This window comes from Pediculus humanus, genomic scaffold (assembly GCF_000006295.1).
Source record: "Pediculus humanus corporis 1103172107410 genomic scaffold, whole genome shotgun sequence".
Classification (NCBI taxonomy): domain Eukaryota; kingdom Metazoa; phylum Arthropoda; class Insecta; order Psocodea; family Pediculidae; genus Pediculus; species Pediculus humanus.
The window spans coordinates 3025-25793 of NW_002987035.1; the positions used below are offsets into that span (position 1 = coordinate 3025).

General features: G+C 25.1%; 3 protein-coding genes across 3 annotated transcripts; all 3 read left to right on the top strand.

Annotated features, from left to right (window-relative positions):
- Window positions 1–4075: 4075 nt before the first annotated feature.
- On the top strand, window positions 4076–6917 carry Phum_PHUM060370 (uncharacterized protein; the record flags this gene model as incomplete). The annotated part of the gene is made up of 10 exons (XM_002423404.1): window positions 4076–4084; window positions 4249–4500; window positions 4580–4783; window positions 4911–5069; window positions 5275–5359; window positions 5587–5850; window positions 5945–6221; window positions 6302–6422; window positions 6501–6633; window positions 6706–6917. 10 exons carry the CDS (start codon window positions 4076–4078, stop codon window positions 6915–6917), a joined length of 1716 nt encoding a protein of 571 aa, XP_002423449.1.
- Window positions 6918–8339: 1422 nt separating this feature from the next.
- Window positions 8340–12020, top strand: Phum_PHUM060380 (uncharacterized protein; the record flags this gene model as incomplete). Its single annotated transcript, XM_002423405.1, has 7 exons — window positions 8340–8574; window positions 8752–8829; window positions 9416–10780; window positions 10903–11118; window positions 11214–11279; window positions 11570–11835; window positions 11913–12020. The coding sequence occupies 7 exons, from the start codon at window positions 8340–8342 to the stop codon at window positions 12018–12020; spliced, it is 2334 nt and encodes a 777-aa protein (XP_002423450.1).
- A 954-nt stretch (window positions 12021–12974) lies between these two features.
- Window positions 12975–16340, top strand: Phum_PHUM060390 (synembryn-A, putative; the record flags this gene model as incomplete). The annotated part of the gene is made up of 10 exons (XM_002423406.1): window positions 12975–13058; window positions 13377–13516; window positions 13609–13932; window positions 14058–14169; window positions 14672–14859; window positions 14941–15103; window positions 15253–15496; window positions 15601–15757; window positions 16016–16135; window positions 16217–16340. The coding sequence occupies 10 exons, from the start codon at window positions 12975–12977 to the stop codon at window positions 16338–16340; spliced, it is 1656 nt and encodes a 551-aa protein (XP_002423451.1).
- Between the last annotated feature and the right edge of the window lie 6429 nt (window positions 16341–22769).

A 22769-nucleotide genomic window follows, 5' to 3' on the forward strand; every position in this document is an offset into this window, starting at 1 on the left:
TTTCTATTATTATTATTATTATTATTATTATTATTATGTTTAGAAAAAAAAGTTGCGGTTGAAATTGTGTTGTTGGAATTGTATACAAAAAAAAAAAAACCTGAGCCCCCCTTCCCCCCAAAAAATTATTTTTTTTTTTTTTTAAAAAAAGAAAGTTGGAGGAAAAGTGAAAAATATTTTCTTTTTGTTGAAACATTTATGATAAATATCAATAATATATATGTGAAACATGTCGTTGAAAAAAAAATTTTTTTCTTTTATGTTCCATCGTGTTATAGAATATTATTCAAAGATTAATAATGGGTAGGGGAGAGGAGGGGAAAGGGGGAAAGAAAAATACAATTTTCGGTGTGGGGGGGGGGCGAGTTCATGGTTTACGGGTAAATCTTTTTTAATATTACATCACACGAATATTATTTTTTCTCCATATTTTTTTTCACATATTAGTTTTAAGATAAAACAAAAAATTTTTTTTAGTAAATCTAACCTCGTGTTACTACCACCACTACCATCACTACCACCACCACCACCACCACTGCTAATAATAATAATGATAAATATAAATAAAAAATAATTCGCATATTTAGTACAAATTTATATTTATATTTCGGCATTTTCTTTTCTTTTCTTTTCTTTTATTTATTTTTTCCACATGTAAATCTTTTGCTAAATGTCGAGTAAATATTCAAAACGTTTCCACGGATTTAAACACACATCAACCAATGATAATATTATTTATGGGTTTATTTATTATTATTATTATCATTATTATTATTTTTTTTTTTTTTATTTCTCGTCTCGACATTTCTTAACATGTCAAAAATTTAAATATTTTCTCTTTCGAATTTATATATATATATATATGTGATGAAATGACAACCGAAAGAGATTTATTCTTTAAACATTATTATTATTATTATTATTATTATTATTATTATTTTGAATTGTTTGCAATAAGAATTAAAAACTTTTTTGTTGTTGTTGTTGTTGTTTGTATTTTCTTCAATAGATTCGAATTATTTAATTATTTGTGTAAATATTTTAACCGTAATTTGATTTTATCACCATAAAAAATTTTTATTTTCAATAAGTTAAACTTATAAAAAATAAGTATATCCGGTTTAAGTATGTACATAAATACATAAGTTTCAAATAAAAAGTTTGTAAAAATTGGAGGGAGGGGGGGGGGGAAAACCACTCGTGAAATTTATATGAAAAACAAAAAAAAACTTTTGTCAAAATTACTTGGGAAATTTTTTTCCAGATTATTATTATTAAAAAGAAAATTTTTTTATCTATATGTTACTAACGTGAGTGACCCCTAAACCTTTAAACTTTGACCTTTAGTTAATGATATTTGTAATTTTTTTTTATTTTTGTAAAATACCGGTGTAGTTTTTTTAAATGATACACGCCATTAATGATAAAAAAAATTTTAATTTTTTAAAAGGGCGGCTCTTATCATTGTTTTTTTTAAATTAAAAATAATAATAATAATAATAATAATAATAATAATAATTTATTTTTCCCCTTATTTGTTTTTATTTACGACGACAGATACATTTATATCACATTCATACATAACATTTTTGTGATTTTAAACATGAATGTTTTGTCGTTGTCTGTCTGTCTGTCATTTATTTAATAATTTGTTTTATACATTAAATAAAAAAAAAAAAGACAAACGACAAACAGACAAACGACAAAAAACAAGACAATGCGAATTTACACATTACGTACCTATCAATCTACCTACTTACTTTATGAGGGTATTTAATTTTTTTTTTTTGCAATTTAACGTTTTTTTTAAATCAATGACGTCATTCCCTTTGATATATTATCATTATCATTACGTTCAATTTTTTTTTATTTATTTAAAGTATACAATGTACAATAACCCACGAATTTCATTATATTTTCCAAAAAACAATCGCAACGTTTTCAAGTGATGAAATTTTAGTATCAATTTATCTCTAAATGCGTACGACGCATTTACACACACGCACACACACACACACACATTCGGTTATAGGGGCGGTTCTTACGTAAAGTGGGGGGGAGGGGGGATTAAATTATTTCCCTGATTTAATCATCACCTGTTTCTATAGCAGCGTCGTAGTTTTAATGTCATTCAAACCAATAACACAAGTCAATTAAGTAAAATTAATAATACATGTTTAAAAAAAAATACATCCAAGAGGATGACGACAACATGAAAGGGAAAATAATAATAATAATAATAATAATAATAATAATAATAATAATAATAATAATAATAATAATAATAATAATAATAATAATAATAATACCTTTTTAAAACGATTTATAACTTTTAATCATGAATGAACCATCATCAATTAATTTTACTAAACTTGACATTATCACAAAAATAAGAGTTTAATCGATAAAATATTTTTAAAAAAAAAAAAACTAATAGTTAGCAAAAAAAATGTTAATTTTTACCTTTTTTTTGGGGGGAAAATGATGAATTTTCTTTTTTGTTTTCCCCGGTCTTATCACTCTAATACGTATTCAAACACTAAAATTTTCCAGATAGGAAAATTAGATGGGAAAAATTAAATCGAGATACTAATATAATTAATAATAATAATAAAACGTTAAAATAAATTTTTAAAAAAATTTCGTTGGTTTTTCAAAAAAAAAGAAGAAATTTTATTACGCGTATATACAAAAACGAACGTACGAACCGAACGGGATAAAATAAAGTTAAAGTTAAAAAAATTAAAAAAAAAAAAAAAAAAATTCTCAACGAACGTTTTTTAATATAAACTCGAACGTACAACGTTTCGACTCTTACTGACGTCGGTTGGTAAAATTTTTCCTACCCTATTCCAATTCTTATGGTGGAAGGGAAAAGAAAAAAAAAGAAAAAAAATTTTTAACCAAGCCATTTATCGCATGGTTATTTTATTTTTATTTTTTTTTTTATTTTTTTGTAGCCAGCATGAAAATTCTCCGCATGTGGAAAAATATTCAACTTTTCTTTTTTTTTTTTTTTTTTTTACATGATAAAACCTCTCAAAATATGATTTTTACCATTCGGAAAAGGTTTTTTTTTTCCCTCCATCCCCGTTTTTATTGACCTATAAATAAAAATTTAATGGCAATTAATAATGATGCTTTTTTTTTTTTTAATATTGAAAAAGGAATAATAAAACTAATGGGGGAAAAATCCTAAAAAAAAAGAAAAATTAAATTAAAAAAAAAAAGGAATCCATCGTTACATTTTATGTAATTTGAAAAATAAAATTTTTTTTTAATTCTTAATTAAACTACCATTAAAAATTAACTAACTGTTAATTACATTTAGATTTACTCAAGAGAATTTAATGTAAATTTAAAATTAAAAATAATAATAATAATAATAATAATAATAAAGTTAAAATAAATTAAAAGTCTGCTGCTGTGTTTTTTAAAATGTCATACTAAATTTAAAGTTTAAAGTGTTTTTTAAAAAAAGGCGGGAAATTTTCCTTCGCCAAGGTTTACATATGAAAAGGTTAAAAATATTTTCATTATTTAATAACCTTTTTCAAATAGTTTTGGCGCTAATTATTGTTAATAAAAAAAAATACTTTTATAGTTTTTACTTTTGCCCCCCTCCCCCCTTTTTTGGGGGGGGTTAAATTCATTGAATTCTTTTAAACTTTTTAATTTTTTTTTTTTTTTTTTTATTCTGAGAAAGTTGTTAAATTTCTTTTTTTTTTTTTTTAATTTTCTTTTTAAATTCATTCCCGTAATTGAATTATAACCCCTTTTTTTTTTTTTTTTTTTCTCTTTAAATTATGATTTCCGTTTGGTTTTAATGGTCGGTTTTAAAATGTCGACTCCATTACGTATTTAAAAGTGTTCGAATATAATTCGTCGTGTCAAGTTTTATTACGGTTGGCAATAGTGATGTCAATAAAGATGGCTCCACGTTTAAAAATTTTAAATGTTTTATTCGAGGTATTTTATTTATATATATTTTTAAGTTTATATTTTTTTTAAAATTTTTTATGGAATAAAATACGCGCAATATTTTAAAATGCTTTTTATTTTCATTATTTAAATAATGCATTCGGTTTAATTTTGATAAATATAAATTGTGAAAATAATTTCAAATGTGTTTGTTACTTGACATGTGTAACGTTAATAGAAAAATTTTTGCTCACGTTTCGTTACTGTGTCAATTTGTTTCCAATTATATAATAAATTCATGTTATTTTTTATTTTTTGCAATTTTAGAGGTTATTAAAATTGCCAAATGAATCCACAGGGTATTTATATGGTACTGATGATGATTCTTCAATATATTTGATTGGTTTGGCTGTGCCTGAGAATGATAACTCAGCAAATCCTAATTATGCTTTTATTGAAAATATTAGTTTATACTTGCCGTCCGGAGTGCACGCATGTGGAATATTTAATGTAGGAAATGGAGTATCATCGAATGATATCGATGAAACTTTGTCAAATGAATTTGGAAAATTTCCAGTGGTTTGTGTCCTAATTAGTTTTTTTTTTATTTAAATTCAATATTATTATAAGTTTGATAAATTGTTTTGTTATAATACAGGTTATCAATGTAGATACTAAGCTTCAAAAAGTTATTCCCAAGTTTTATGCAGCAAATGATGATGAAAATGTAGATTATGATCTTATTAATCAGGATGATTTGACAAATTCACATATGTTAATGAATTTGTCTGCTTCGTTTCCAGTTATTTTTTATTTAGATTTTAATTCTGCTGAATCGACATTACTTGATTTAGAGAAAAAGGTTTGTATATTCTTTAAAAAATTTTTTTATGATGAACATATTGTTGATCTAATGAAAAATTATTAATTTTTCAATTGTCAAAAACAAAATATGTCTTTCTAAATAATTTACATGTTTAATATTGTAGCTCTTGTCAGGTGCTGCAGCATTTCAATTTGAAGAATCAAGCATTTATATTTTAGGAAATAAGGATGTTAATGTAATTGGTATATCACCACAAAATCCAGTTTCCGAGTTACTGAAGCACATACAGCTGTCTGATGAAATTAAAAAAAATAAAAACACAGTAAGTTTCAAATTAAATTATCAGTCTTAAATTTTTTAGGTATTATTTATTTATTTTTTTTTTCACTTTTTATCAATATTGTATTTCTTTTCAACTTTTTGCATGTTGATTGATATTTACAAATTTCATTAAATAAATCATCTTTTATTTTCGATTGATAATAAGTTTTAAGCAAATTTAAAATATTTTTTTTTCCATATGATAGGTAATGTTAAAAGTAGGACTTTACATCAATCAAACGGAACAAGAAGGACTACCTAAAATTGCACCTTACATAAAATATGTGAAAAGTAAGTTTTGTTTAACTTTTTCATTAAAAACATTAATAAGTAAAACTATAGTTGAATCATATTGAATGAATTATTTACCTAAAGTTTCAATTTAATCCAACATGATTGCTCTGTTAAATTAAATTTTGGCTGCAAAATTTATGTTCAAATGTCGATTTTGATTTAACACATTATCGATTGAAATGCATATTATATAACATTGCATATTGATTTTTTTTTTATTTCAGAGGAATTCCGACACGTCGAAATTCAATTAAACATAGATTCTTTGATAATGGTTTCGAAAAATTTATCAGTTACACATTTATACGAGTATCTTTTAACTGGGATTCAAAGGAATTTTACATTAAATAAAAATAATTTATTACATCAGTTGAAAAAGGAAAATACGTTTGGTATTTCGTATCCGAAAACTTACCATTTTTTGCCTTCGAATTTAGGACATTTTGTTTCAGTTGTGTACTCGTCAAAACAAACTTCAGATGAATTAAGTGAGTGACATTTTTATTAGTACTTGTAGTCTTAGTAGCATAAAATTTTAAACGTGAGTAAGTCACCTTAACGCTAATGCTTTTTTATACGCAGAAAAAATTCGAGAAAATCTTCACAGTTCATTTTCTCTGCCAATGGACAGACCATTGTTTCGTCAGGGAAACGCTCACATTTTTAATAAATCAAACAAGACAGAAAGCGATAAACTTTTAAATCCTCATGAAAAATTAGGTGCAAGTGGAGTACCTGAAGGCGAACCATATTTTGTCCAAGGGAAATACGCTTATTATCATTACATGCAAGACAATATGGACGACAATGGATGGGGTTGTGCATACAGATCCCTTCAAACTATTTTTAGCTGGTTTCAGTTAGTTTATTATTTGAAATAAAAATAATTTGAAAATATTTTTTGTTATTAAAATTAAAAAAAAAAAAATACGTTTTTAGATTTCAAAGCTACACAAACGCACCCGTTCCTACTCATAGAGAAATTCAAGAGTGTCTTGTCAATATTGGTGATAAACCTGCATCGTTTGTTGGTTCTAAACAATGGATAGGTTCTACCGAGGTATTTTCTTTTCTCTCTTTTTCCATTTTCTATTATTATTATTATTATATAATATAATTAAATTTTAAAATTATCTAGGTGAGTTTTGTTTTGGAAACGTTGCTCGGAGTCACAAGTAGAATCGTTCGAGTTAATTCTGGAGAAGAAATGACAATGAAAGGTGGAGAATTGAGCCATCATTTTAAAACTCAAGGAACTCCCATAATGATCGGTATAAAAGACATAAATCAAAAGAAAACACATTTAAATACGAATTTACTAATTATTATTATTATTATTTTAGGGGGTGGCGTATTGGCTCACACGATATTGGGAGTCGACTACAATAAAAATACGGGAGATATAAAATTTTTAATATTAGATCCTCATTACACGGGATCCGATGACATATCAGTTATAATAAAAAAGGGTTGGTGCGGATGGAAAGGACCCGAATTTTGGAAAAAGGATGCTTTTTACAATATGTGTTTACCTATTGCACCTAAATGCGTTTGAAAAAATAATTTTGATATGATTCCTCTTATTAAAAAAAAAATATATATATATATATATATGAATGTTACATAAATTATTAATTTATCAATGTTTTCAATTTTTAAATTGTTGTCTTTATATATATATTTTTCTAAATATTATTCCATATGAAAAATTTAAATAATTTTTTACAGGAAAATTTTAAATTATAAAAAAAAAAGCAGAAGAAAAACTTATCATCGGAATGTGTAAAAAAGTTTAATCAATAAAAATCATAAAGAAAATTATTAAAATTGTATTTTTAATACAGGTCGACTAACATAATAATAATATATATTAATATCTATGTTGTTAACTAAGTCTAACCTAGAAAAGAGAAAATAAAAGGAAATATAATTAATAAAAAATCAATGTGTGTGTGTGTGTGTGTTAATAAGATATTATGGAAAACCATATATGGACAGTGTTGAGAGTGGAAATGACCTTTTGGAATCAACCAATAACGTTTTTATTTTCCGTATTTTTATACGATGACTAATCCCATTAAATTTAAAAAAAAAAAAAAAAATTGTTCATTTGTTCAAATAATAATAATTATTATTTTTACAGAAAGGTTCTCATGTACCTGAATTTATTTTTTTTTTTTATACCTTAATCGTGTGTGTTTAATCGTATTAATTTTTTATAGGTACTCGTTCGTTAACATAGGAAAAAAATTAAAAAATCGCAGGTGTGATGACGTAATTTATACCGCCCTGGCAACCGCGGCCCACAAATATTCACCAACCGTTGTCGTCTGCATCGTCATTATATTTCATTTCAGTGTGTTTAAAAATCCGCGGGTTTCGTGTGCCTTAAATTTCTTATTATTTAATTTTAAAAAAAATTTACGGTAAGATTTATTTTTTTTTTTTATTTTAAAATATTTTTTACCCAAAAGTAAAATAAATAATTTAATTTATTTATAGTAAATAAATTTTTTTTATTAAATATTTATTACTCGTAATTATTGTAAAGTAATTTTTTTAATTTTTTTTTACTTTTTACGATTTAAGTTTAGGATGGCTTCATTGAATCATAATTATTATTATCATTATTTTTAAAATAACCAAAATGTGAAAACTTTTTTTTATTAATTTACCTTGAAATAAAAAAAAAAAAAATCAAAAAAATGTGGGCGTTAATCTTATACTTATTCTATAACCAATTTAATTCGTTTGTGTGTCTTTTTTTTTTCCCATCCGCCATATTTTTTTTCGAATTCAGTTTCGATAACGATTTTTTTATTACGACCTAATTTTTCAAACGAATTAAATTAAAATATGGCAACCAAAAAAAAAAAAAAAAGAAAATCCGAGACTAAATGTGCATGTCACATGAAATAACAGCAACGTTGCTTAAATCAATATTTTCCTTTTTTTTTTTTTTTTTTTTTTTTAAGAAATGGGTTTCACACAAAATCCATGGACTCCGACTAAAAGAAGAGGAATGATCGGAGCTGAATTTACGAGTCCGGGTCCAGCATGCGTAACACTACCAAGTCTTATGGGACAAACGAGTATAGACTCTAAAAAAGGTAAAGCTCCGGCTTTTTCTTTTGGAAGTAGACACGGAAGTAAAAACGATAGTCCCGGACCTGGTCCCGGACAATATAACGTCACAGGATTGAGTTCTAAAGGTTCGTTATTTTTCCCAAAACACACTTACTTTAACATTAAATTAAATAAAACTAATTAGTTAATTGATTTTATAATTAGGTAAAGACACTCCTCCAGCCGCAACACTTCATTCCAGACCTTAAAAATTTAAAACAAATGCAACTCCTGCTCCTGGCGATTACAATCCTGAAGAGCAGTCAAAGTAATACACGATTCTTCTCCAAAATATACATTCGGATTAAAAACTCAAGCTGAAAAAATCAATATGACACCTGGTAAGTGTCAAACATCATCATTATTATTATTTTAACTTCATTACAACATCCTAACCGTTACGTTTTTTTTTTTTTTTTTTTTTGGATATATATAAATAAAATAACCGATTAAAAAAATAAATTAATTTAATTACAAGTAATCTGAGCCGTTCGTTTAATGGAAAACAATGGGTAAGCCTCATACACTAAAAGCACGTGTATTTTTCCTTTTTTTATTTTAATATTTGCACTAACTTATTTATTAATTATTTTATAACCGGTACTTTTAAATTAGGTTATTTAAATGATTTTTTTTTATACAAATTTTAGGCACTTGAGTAAAAATGTAATACTTAATTTTCTACTAAAAAAAAACAAATTTAATATTTATTACCTTGTTTAATAACTATTACTATTAAATAAATTAATTATTGCATGGAGTTATCTGCAAATACATATAAATTAGTCAAATTTAAAAATATGTGTAATAACAATGAATGAAGAAAAAGAAATTATTTTATACAAATTAAATTTTTTTTTTTTAAATATTAATCCAAGAAAAAGTGTTTGGTTAAATTTTAAATAAATGAACTGAAACATGTTCCAGCGCCTGGAGCGTATAGCCCAGAAAGGGCCGTCACTGCATTAGACGCAACTCCTAAATATACGTTTGGAATGAAAACTCAATTAGAAAAACCGAGTGATGTTCCTGCTCCGGGTGCTTATAGCCCCGAAAGAGCCGTCACAGCTTTGGACTCGACTCCAAAGTATACATTTGGAATGAAATGTCAAATAGAGAAGCCGAGTGATGTACCAGCTCCGGGAGCGTATAGCCCTGAAAGAGCTATTACCGCTTTAGATTCGACTCCGAAATATACTTTTGGAATGAAAACTCAAATAGAGAAGCCGAGTGACGTACCCGCTCCAGGTGCTTATAGCCCAGAAAGAGCTGTCACGGCATTAGATTCGACTCCGAAATATACATTCGGAATGAAATGTCAAATAGAGAAGCCGAGTGACGTACCCGCTCCAGGTGCTTATAGCCCAGAAAGAGCCGTCACCGCCTTGGACTCGACTCCAAAATATACTTTCGGAATGAAAACGCAAATAGAGAAACCGAGCGACGTACCAGCTCCAGGTGCCTATAGCCCAGAAAGAGCTATTACCGCTTTAGATTCGACTCCAAAATATACATTTGGATTAAAAACTCAATTAGAAAAACCGAGTGACGTTCCAGCACCTGGTGCTTACAGCCCCGAAAAAGCCATTACCGCTTTAGATTCGACTCCGAAATATACATTCGGAATGAAAACTCAATTGGAGAAACCGAGTGACGTACCGGCTCCAGGAGCATACAGCCCAGAAAGAGCTGTCACGGCATTAGATTCGACTCCGAAATATACTTTTGGAATGAAAACTCAAATAGAGAAGCCGAGTGACGTACCAGCTCCGGGAGCGTATAGCCCTGAAAGAGCTATTACCGCTTTAGATTCCACTCCAAAATATACATTTGGAATGAAAACTCAATTAGAAAAACCAAGTGACGTTCCTGCTCCAGGAGCGTACAGCCCCGAAAGAGCCATTACCGCTTTGGATTCGACTCCTAAATACACATTCGGAATGAAAACTCAAATAGAAAAACCTAACGAAGTGCCGGCACCAGGTGCTTATAGCCCCGAAAGAGCTATTACCGCTTTGGACATGACTCCAAAATATACTTTCGGAATGAAAACTCAAATAGAGAAACCTAACGAAGTGCCGGCACCAGGTGCCTATAGCCCGGAAAAAGCTATCACCGCCTTGGACTCGACTCCGAAATATACATTTGGATTAAAAACTCAATTAGAAAAACCGAGCGACGTTCCAGCACCAGGTGCTTATAGCCCTGAAAGAGCTATTACCGCTTTGGACTCAACTCCTAAATATACTTTCGGAATGAAAACTCAAATAGAAAAACTTAGTGATACGCCAGGTACATTGGCTTCTTCTTTTCTTTATATATTATTTTGTATTGAAGCTTATATTTTTTTGTGTTCATGTAAAAAAAAAAAAATTTTTTTTTATTCTTCCATTAATTATTATTATTTGTTTCAGCTCCGAATATGTATTGTCCTGAAAGAAATATTTGTGCCTTAGACGGTGCTCCTAAATATTCTTTCGGTGTTAAATCACAAATAGAAAAACCAAATGACACTCCTGCTCCCGATGCTTATAAAATAGAACGATCCAATACGATTATTTTGTACCACAGATCTCCAAAATATACATTTGGTATACGACCAGCCGACGAAAGGCCAAACGATACACCTGGTATGACATTATTTATAAGTTGGTCAAAGGTTTTGAAATATTAAAAGAAAAATTTTTGTTATCACTTTTGCACTTTTTTTTGTTTGTTTGTTTAGCTCCAGGTGCTTATTCACCAGAAAAAGCAGATCAGATATTAGAAACACAACCTGCACACAGTTTTGGTATTAAACATTCTCCATATATAGCACCATTAATGCAATAATAAAATTTTATCATAATTATAATTATTGGAATTAACATCTAATCGGTAAGTAAATTATTATTATTATTATTATTATCATTCAATGTACAAGGCTTCAAAGTGCTTCATGTCCTGTGAGTAATTTAAATTTTAATTATCATTTAATAATCTGGAAAAATATTTTTATTAAAAAAAAGATTTATCAGCTCATCTGGAGAGTTCATAACCCTGTTTTATATGTAAAAAAATTATTATTATTATTTTTTCCAGCACCTAATATATATAACATGCCACCGGTGTTGGGAAAGACAAGAGAAGGAAACAAATGTTCGGCTCCAGCATTTACAATGACCTCTAGGCATAAAAAATTACGTGATGATAGGTTATCAGTGCCTGGTCCTGGAACCTATGATAATTCAATGCCGGATTCATATAATAATAAAATAAGATTTCCAAGTTATTCAATAAGTTCCAGGTTTAAATTACCAACGGATGAAGATTTAAAACCAGGTCCTGGAGCACATTCTCCAGAAAAGGTTGGATTGATTACGACTTAAAATAAAAAATTATTATTCCAATTTATTAATATTAATTCCATGTTTTTCCATCTTAGGTAATATCATCGCAAAAATGTTCTCCAAGTTACACATTCGGAATAAAACATTCTGTTTATATAACAAGTTTTACAGAGCCCAACACCATACCTAGAATATACTTTTAATAACTTTAATAATTAAATTTTATTTTCATTTATTAATCATTTCAAATAGATTTCGAACAGAGGAAAGTATCAATTTATAACTCACAATAATTTTTCTCTAACTCAAAATAATTAACAAAAATTTAACATTTCTTTTTTTTTTTATTTATGTTTTATATTATAAATTATTCATTATTTTCTTTATTAATTTTTATTTTAAATAATGTTTACCCTTTGTTATTGTTAACTTTATTTTATTTTATAAGAAATACTAAAAACTATTTGTAATAACAAATAAAAAAAAAATTATTGTTATCATTTTTTATTTGTTAAATTAAATAAAATTTTAAATTGAGTTTTAATTATTGTTTTTTTTTTTATTTCGTTTAATATTTGATTACATATAAAATATATATATTTTTTTTAAGTAGGTTGATTTCTAAATATGGTAGACTTGTTCTAACAAGAATTTCCAATCTTGTATGAAAAAAAAAAAAAAAAACTTTTTACTCTTTTTAAATATTTAGTTTATAATGTAGGCTGTTATGTAAGTCATTTTTTATTCAATAACTTTAACGTTAGGTAAAAGCAACAACTCAAGTAAAAGTAATTTTTTTTTTTATATTACTAATATAAAACTTTTGTAAAAAAGAAACATCCTAAAACTTATAAAAAGAATAAAAGATAAAAAAAATTTACATTACCGGGGAATAAATACTATGGAATATGTAAATAAAAAACGTCCGTGTGTCTTTATCAAACCGAATAGAGTAATTTAAATAAACTTAAAATATAATTTTATAATTAAATTAGATATTATTCAAAAAAATAATCAATCGAAAACTATTTAAAACTTGATAAAGTTGCTTAAAAAAGATTAAAGCTTCAAAAAATTCTAATAAAGATTAATTTGACAATTTGTTTTTTTTTTGAAATAGGAAAAGTTGGCAGCATTGTACGTAATCAATAACAAAAATGGAGGAGGATGAATTAAGATGTCTTGAAACGGAACAAGATTTTAAAAATATTTCCAACATACTTAAAACATTTGTTTTAAATGTAAGAATTTTCTATTCCTGGTAGCCCAAAAAACTATTTCTTTTTTATACAATCATTTATTTGTTATTAATTAATCTAAATTTGTGTTTAAAAAAAAAAATTTGCCACACAAAATTTTTAACTGTCATTTTCCACTGTACCTAAAACTATAACCATTGGTGTAACCAAAAAAAAAAAAAAATTTATTTGTTTTGTTTATTTTAAAGTTAAAATTTTTCTTTTTCTATTTGTGCAAAAGTATATTGTCTTTAACTAATTGTTTTTTTTATTTCGTTATTATTATGAAAGATTGAAATATTTTTTTTTTTTTTTTAACAGAACTCTCAAGTATTTACTTTTGACTCACTTAATAAAAACAATAGAAGACAAAGATTATATTCTACTTTATTTAAATTGCTTAAAAATGATGAAGCTCATGAATGTCATAAAGAATGTTTGGAATGTTTAAGATTGCTAAGGTACAATTTCAAACTTTTAATTTTTCAATTAATTAAACATAATCTCGTTAAAAACTAATGACATTGATTCATATATTTATTTATATTTTCAGTAGAGACAAAACAGATTTAAATGATGCTCTAGATGAGCAAAAGATTGAAGTTCTTTTGAAATTATCATCGTTATATACAAAAGATGAAGCGATTAAAAAAATTAATGAAAAAAACAAAGTTGATTTGATTGTAGCCGCTTTAAAAGCCTTATGTAATATAATTTATAACAGTTCAGTTGCTGTAACCTATGTTTCTAATTCACATGCTGCCGAGGGTATTCTTATGAGGTTACAAATGATAAAAGAGAAAAAAATATCTCCTGCAATTAAACTTTTCGATATAAAACTACTTTTTTTATTAACTGCACTGGCACCAGAAATTAGGTATTATTAACAATGGTTATATTTTACTTACTTTAATATTTCATTATTCCTTCATTTTATTATTATTATTATTATTACAATTCTTACTGATATTTGTAATGGATTGGGGAATAAATTTATTTCAGACCGAAACTAAAACATGAATTTCATGGTCTCACATATTTGATAGAAGCTTTAGATTTAATTTTAAAGGAAAGTCCTTTGAAAAATAAAGACACTACTTATTATTCACTATCAGTGAGTACTACCATAAAGTAACTTATTTTATTTAAAAAAAAAAAAAATAAACAATAGCGAATAAGATTATTTGACAATGAAAAATTTTTGTAAAAGAAATTTTCGAGATTAACATAAGGAGTTATGTAACTCATAATTCCATCAATAACTATTGTTTTTTTTTTTTTTTTTTTTAAATCTTAACTTATGAATTTTAGTTTTCACCTAAAAAAATTTACATTTTTATTATTTTTCCAGATTCTTTTCTGTTTCAGATTTCCATGCCCTTCCAAAATCCTAATTTGAGAATACCTTATATCCATTTTTTTAACAAACCAAAATAAATTAACTAAAGGGTAGCTGTTAATATTAAATCCTCTTGATGCATGCTTACTTATTAAAAATAGGTAAAATGAAAATTCATTTTTCAGGTTTGATAGGCTAGAAAGAATGTTTTTGTTATATTTAAGGTTTCGATATTTCTTATCGAAACATATCTAAAATGTTTGCTTTGCTTTTTTAGGATGACGATGTGGACTTGTGTTGTGAAATTCTCAAAGTTATTTTTAATCTTATGGTAAAAAATGTTATTAATCAAGTTTCTTTGATTGACGAAGATGAAGAAGAAGCATTATTTATTAGACTGACATCTTCTGTCCACGACCTTCTCTTAGCTGAAACATCTTCATCGAAACAATTAGAGCTGAGAAAGTAAACAAATGAGTTTTGTCTGTCGCCATCACAATTAAAGTGTTTTTTTTTTTTTTTTTTTCATATTATTTCTTTTTTTAGTCATGTCGTAAATCTTCTTACTTGTATTCCTGTTAATTGTTATTCTCAAATGATGACTACAAATTCAGAAAATGTTTCGAAAGATTTAGTATGGGAGGGAAAAAACATGGAAGCCATTGAAGTTTTGTTGCAATTTCTCAATCAAAAACTATCATCAACGGAGGTAAGTTTTATATTAAATATTTTATTCTAATTAATTACTTTTTGTTTATACGGCATGAAGTTTTGTGACAGTGTAATTTTTCACTTACGTGTAAATACATTATTTTTGGGGGGAAAAAAACAAAATAAAATAAGTTTTAATGTTTTTAGAATTCAAGATCGAAACAAGAACTTTTATCTCCAATATTAACCGTCCTTTTTCAAATGGCCAAAAGAGAGAGAATAATTAGAAAGTATTTACGTCATAAAATTTTACCACCATTAAAGGACGTTATGAGTCGACCCGAAGAAGGGAATTCTTTTAGAGGAAAACTTTGTCGATTATTAACATCACCTTCTTCAACCGTAAAAGATCTCACTGCCGAATTTTTATACGTTTTATGTAAAGAAAATGGTAATTAATAATTTTACTATCATAAATTATTAACGGTTATTTGTAATAGCAATAATAATAATAATAATTATTAAAAGTATAAAATAAATTTTTATTTGAAACAGTTGGTAGAATGATAAAGTACACGGGTTACGGTAATGCTGCGGGTTTGTTTGCCAATCGTGGCATAATGTTTGGAGGATGCGGAACAAGAAATTCACAATCCAGTTATTCATCTGATTCAGATTCTGATACAGAAGAATACAGTAAATATTTTGACCAGTAAGCAAAATAAATGTTTTTCGTTAATTAATAGTTTTTGAACGACAACATTAAAAAAAAAAAAGGGTCTTTGGGTATTTTTCCCATCAATTATTTACTTTTAAAAACTCTAAACCTTTCTTTACCTTTCTGACTCGACGAGTACATTTAATTAAATTTTTACTCAATTCTTTGAATAAAATATTATTTTTAATGTAAACGATTTTTTGAATATGTACCCTCTTTTATGTATGACGTTGTAATTATCAATTTAAATAGAATTAATCCAGTTATTGGGTGCTACGAACCACATCGAACAAATCCAACGGAAAACATGACGGAAGAACAAAAAGAATACGAAGCCGTTAAATTAGCCAACATGCTCGATAAACTCACAAGGTAATTTTTTTTTGCTTTAATAATTTTTTTTTTTTTATGAGTTAATACGAGAAGTTTTTAATTTAAACGTTTTTTTTTTAGGGATGGAATAATTCAGCCATGTCAAGTCGGAGATGATGGCCGACCACAACCCATTCAACACGTTCTTCAACTCCAAGAAAATCTTCCCAATCAGCAAGTTAAAACAATTAAAAAAATGACTTAAGTACGTATATTGATGTCGATTAATTAAAAATCACCATGTGGAAATATTTATTTACCCCATTTTATTAATAATTTACAAAATAATAATAATAATAATAATAATATTAATAATGTATAAGTGTAATTAAAATACTAATAAATAATTATAATATATAAATATATTTAATGTAATAAAATAATCGTATTATTATTGAAAATAATTAATTATTTTTATATTAACCTTAAATTATTTATTAAGAAATTTAACGGGAAAAAAATAAAATTTAATATTTAATGATATTTATATAATTGTTTATTAGTAATAAAAAGTCCGCCATCACCGCCGCCGTTATTAAAACGTTTTTGAAATTCGGCGCTCTTTCTTTTGTTGTATATAGGAAAAATAATCATCCCTTATTCAGTTTCACAACAACCGAATTCCGAGTGTGTCACGTTAAATTTTCTTTTTTTTTTTTTTTTATAATTTTGTGTTTCGGGAAAAACGTTTTTTTTTTTTTCTTTCTTTCTACTCACTTTTCCGTTTAACCGAAAATTTATTAATTATAAAAAATATTTGTGTTTAAAATAAATTTTATTTAAACTTTTATAGTTTTTTTGAATGTCATCATTAATTAATTGGTGGAAAAGAAATTAGAATTTCAATTGAAAGGTAAGAAAAATTTTTAATTATTAAAATAATAATAATAATAATAATTAATAATAATTTAACGAATTTTTATAACTTTAATAGTTTATCTGTCTGACTTTTATTTTTAATAATAATTATTAAATTACTTTAATCAAATTAATTAAAATTTCATAATTGTATAATATATCTGGCATTCTTTGGGAAGAAGAAAAGAAACTTAAATTTTTATATATTTTAATAATTTATTTAAATAATTAATTAATAATTTTACATATATTTTAATACATAAAGAATTTTATATGGTCTGCTTTCTTTTTTCTTATTATGGAGTTAAAACTGGACTTATTGAATACAAAAACTTATTATAATTTTAAATAAAACTTATAAGATAAACTATTAAATTATTATAACCGTTTCAACCCCCCCCCCCAAAAAAAAAAAAAAAAAAAAAACAAATTTTTTTTTGAAAAAATGGTTTATTTATTGTCATAATCAATCAAATTTCTTTTTTACCATCTGATAATTTTCTTATTAAAAAAAAAAAAAAAAAACATTTTTTCAGGTGTTTACATACAATATGGAAAATTTAAATTTAAATTTTTCATTAAATTTTTTTTTGGGAATATTTAATGAAAATCCTTATATCCCTCTTCTTTTGTTTTTCTAACAACAACAACAACAACAACAACATAAAACAACCATTTTTAAATATTTTCTTGTTGAGTTATTGTTTTATTTGATAAATTTACCAAAAAAAATTATTTATTATTATCATTTCAATGCATAACATACATAGATCCATAACGGTTTTTTTTAAATTAAATCACATTATGTGATAACAAGTGATAAGATTTTATTTAGTTAATAAAATAAATTCTAAACATTTCTTTTCTTTTTTTTTTTTTAAAAAAAAAAACAAAAAAATTTACGTTGCATTAAATAACGTTTTTTTGCTTTTTTTCTAGAACAATTAGAAGTATAATTTTCTTTCTTTCTTGCTTTTTTTTTATTTTAACGTTTTTGAAATAAATTAACAAGGCTTTTGAGCTTTCAGCCACATTTTTTTTTTATTTTCTGGTAAATAACTTTATTTATTGTTGTAAAAGATTATTATTATTATGTAATTGCAACAGTAGAAGTAGAAGAAAAAGAAACAGAACCTAAAAAAAAAAAAATTTATAATTAATAATATTTAAGATAAAAATCAATGATTGATTGTCTTATTTATAATTATTAAAAAGTAAAAAAACAAACAGATAACAAACAAAAAGGTAGAAAACAAACAAACAAACAAAATTTAATATTAAAAAGGAGAGACCAAAATCTTTAAATAATTGGATATTAATAATTATAATTAAAAAAATAGTTTCTTAAAACGTTTTTTTTTTTTTTTTCTGAGGTTGGTACCATCGGTCAAATATCTCGAATTTGAATCGAATACATTTGGAACGTTTCGAACGTATTTAAATTGATGGGGAATATTTTGATTGAAATATTTTTTTGTTTAGTTTTGAATAAAAAAAAAAAAAAAAAAAAACATTTGTGAAAAGAAAATAAATAATTTTTAAAATTTAGTAAATTGATAAAAAAAAAAATATATATATATATTTTTCAACAGGTGCTTTGTAAAAAAGTTTTACGGGAAACATAAAAAAGTTCAAAAAGATCAGACCCCCTTCAATTTCTTTAAATCACGCTTTTTAAAAAAAAAAAAAAAAAACGGGAAAAACGGGAAAAAAAACGTTAAAAATCAATTTCGAATCAAATGAAAATGAAAAAAAAAAAAAAAATTTTGAAATCTCGTGTAATGTTAATATAATAATAGGAAAACAATCGAAAAACCGTTAAATTTTTTTTTTTTGTGTGAGTGTTTCAATTTAAAAAGTTTCGAATAAAACAATAAAATATAATAATAATAATACGACTTATTGTTTAATTTAAATTACAAATAATAATAATAATAATAATAATAATAATAATGATAAATGTTTTTGTGTTCTTTTAAATAATAATAAAAAAATGGTTAAGTACGTATATATATATAAGGGCGCGTTAACTAAATGTTATTTAAAAAAAAAAAAAAAAAGATGGCTTCCATGATTATTTATATAGTAAAGTTAAACATAACTGATTTAAATTTACAAAAAAAAAAAAAAGATAAAATTATGTATATTTTTTTACATAATTCATTTCGAATAGGTTTTACAACAATATTATTTCAAGAACTTTTTATATACTACACCATAAAAATTATTATTTAAAAAAAAAAAAAAAATAGAACGTGACTCTAATCCAGGTTTATAAAAAAAAGGAAGGTTTCGTTATAATTTATTGTTTTAATTATTATTTATGTTATTATTGAATACGTGCCCGGGTGGGGATGTCCGTGGCTTTTTTCTGTCTATTTTTTTTCAATTATGAATTAACGGTTTTTTTTATTTATTCGTATAAGTGTTAACGAGTGACGTCATCATTCGTATTTATGTACAAGAGGCCATTTTTTTTTTTCTTTTTTGATATCGGTTGGTAATGATAAATAACGAGAAAGAAAAAAAAAATGCATCGAATTTGAAATTTTTTTTTTTTTTTAAATCAAAAGAAATGAGAGAAATAACGAAATTTTCAAAATAGAGAAAAAGAGAGAGAGAGAGAAAAGAGAGAGAGAGAGAGAGAGAGAGAGAGAGAAAGGAAACGGGAAAAAGAATTCCTAAGGAAAACACAGACATGTAATCAAGAAGAACCTGATCGTGACGTGAATTTCCTGTTGGATTAACCAAATTATAATCATTATTATTCTTTTCATTATTTGTTTAACGTACCTTACCCTCCCTCCTTACCCCTCCTTACCCCACCTCTCTTTCAACCCTTCGACTTATTATTATTATTAATCTTTTTTTCTGTCTCTCTCTCTCCTTTTCTTTGATACCCATATTTTTTTTTTTTTTTTTTTATTTAAATTTAATTATGGCGCGAATGATGATTTAAATAAATAATATTTTATATTATTAAATTTTTATTGATAATATACACACGTTATCAAGTTTAAATATTATTATTATTATTATATTAAAAGGGTCAAAAAAAAGTCAATTTTTATTATTCATTTTTACATTTTAAACATCGTATATGTGAATTTTATTTAAAATCATTCAGGTTAACTGATTCTTTACATTATTATTATTATTATTATTATTATTATTATTATTATTAAAAAAAAGGAAAGAAAGAAAGAAATAGAAAGAGAGAAAGAAAAAAAAAAACGTTCTCGCCGTAATGAAAAAAAAAAAAAAGGGAAAAATAGGGAAAAATAGGGAGAGGAATTGGTTGTCTAAAATATTTTTTATTACTTTTCAATATAACGTGTAGAAAATTATTATTATTATTATTATTATTATTATTCCAGGTGGTGGATTGTTGTTGTTGTTATTTAAAAAAAATTTTTTTTTTTTATAATTAATTAAATTTATTTAAAAAAAAAAAAAATTCCCTTTAAATGTGATCACGTGTATTCATCCCGGGATTTATTATCAGGACTTTTAAGGTTAATAATTAACGCATACAATCTCTCCCTATTATTATTATTATTATTATTAATCTTTTTTAATATGCACAACAATAAACTAACCTTCTTTTGTATATAAAAAAAAAAATATTTAGTTTAATTTAATTTTTATAATTATAATACTATGATGACGTCATAACTGTTTATGTATATACAGGATAGGATAGGGAATATTTAGTGACGTACATATGACGAAATTATTATAATTCATATAAAATAATTTAAATCTTTACGAAAGTAACATTTTATTATATATATATCGGCGGCGGTTATTTAAAATTTTTAGTCAAAAAGGCAAAAATCTTTTTTTAATCAAAAGAAGAGTTTAAAATTAAACATGGGAAATTGGGGAATCTCAAAGAATGTTTGCTTAAATATTGTTGTTGAGAGAGAGAAAGAGAGAGAGAGAGAATTTCCTTTTGGTTGGGATATTGAAATCCAGTTTTCCTTTGTTGTTTTTGTTGTTCTCTTCTTTATTGGCTGCTGTTGTGGATCTCTTATCTTCATCTAATATTACCTTCATTTACATGCAATCAAGTTTCCTTCATTTATTTTTTTACCTTTTTTTTTCCTTTTTTTTCTTCCTTTTCTTTCCTTTTATATTCCTTAGTCTTTTTTTTCCAATTTCAGTATCAGTAATGAAAAATATAATTTTTATATATATATATATATATATTATATAAAAAAAAATTTTCTTTTCTTTGATATGAAAAATAAATAAATAAAAAAAAAAATGTTTTCGGTATTAAAGAATAATAATAATAATAATGTTTCGTTTTTTTTTTTGACAAAGTAATAAAAAATAAATTTTTTTTTTTTTTTTTTACGTAAAATTTTGAAAAAATTACTTTTTATTCTTACAAAAAAAAAAAATTGTTGTTGTTGTGACGTAAAAATTAATTATTATTATTATTATTATTATTATTATTATTATTATTATTATTATTATTATTATTATTATTATTATAAAAACACGTTTTTAACGTTAAAATTTTATCATGTATATTATTATTATTATTATGAGTATGTGGGACGTTTTTTTAAACCATTTATTAAAAACGTTTAAGAGAATAAATTTAAAATTTTTTTTTTTTTGGCGGGAGAATGAGGGAAGGTTAGGGGTGAGAGGGTAGGGGTCAAAGGTTATTTTTTAAAGGGGTAAGGGGAGTATTTTTTTCTTTCATTGTGAATGAATGAATTTTCTAAAAAAAAAAAAAATTAGAAGGAAAAGTAAATAAAAATTATTTGTTTTTTTTTTTTTTTTTAATTCTTTTCCTTGAAAATTAAGAGCTGAAACATAAAGAATAGGTTTTTCTTTTTTTTTTGACCATTTCTTTAAAGAAAAACCATGTTTACTACAAATTGCTCTTGGGTGAACATTTTAAAAAGAAAGAAAAAAAAGTAAAAAAAAAAAAAAAAAGAAAAAGGTTTTACTCTTGAAGAAGATAAATGAAAATAAGTAGCGAGATCAAAAGGTGTGAAAAACAAATTGACCTACAGATACATTTATTTGACCTTTTTTTTACCTCCCACCCCCTCCCCCTCCCCCTTCTTCATCTTCATCTTCTTCTTCTTCTTCTTCTTCAACGGAGTCCTTAAAGTGTGAAGCGTGAAAAAATTCAAACCTTCTTTAAAATAAAAACCTACAACCAAACAAAGTCTTCTCGAACTAATAAACTCGTTACATGGCCTCTCTCCTTAATAATTATCAATTATTATTATTATTATTATTATTTACATTTAAATGATAAGGAGGAGAGCGGGGGAGGGGAGGGGATGATAAGAAATGAGAAAATCTCAAAATCATAAATTAATTTTTATTAGGTAATTAAATTTACCGGGTAATAAATTTTTTCTTTTTGTTTACATTTTACTCTAAAGCAGAAGAAAAAATATCATTAATAAATATTTACCTTTAGTTATTATTTGCTTTAACACATAAATAAAAAAAAAAAAAATGAGTTTTTATACTGTGGACGTTGTTTAAAAAAAAAAAAAAAAAAAAAACAAAAAGAAAATTGGAAAATGTTTTTTTAGTCAAAAAAAAAAAAAAAAGGTAAAAGAAAAAAGTGAGTGAGAGAGAGAGAGAGAGAGAGAGAGAGAGAAAGGGAAAAAGAAGGGGAAGAAAAAAACAAAAATGAAAAAAATTTTTTTTTTTTTGTAGGAGGTTTGCATGATAGCGTCGAGGGAAAGAGAGAGAGAGAGAGAGAGAGAGAGAGAGAGAGAAAATTTTTTTTTTT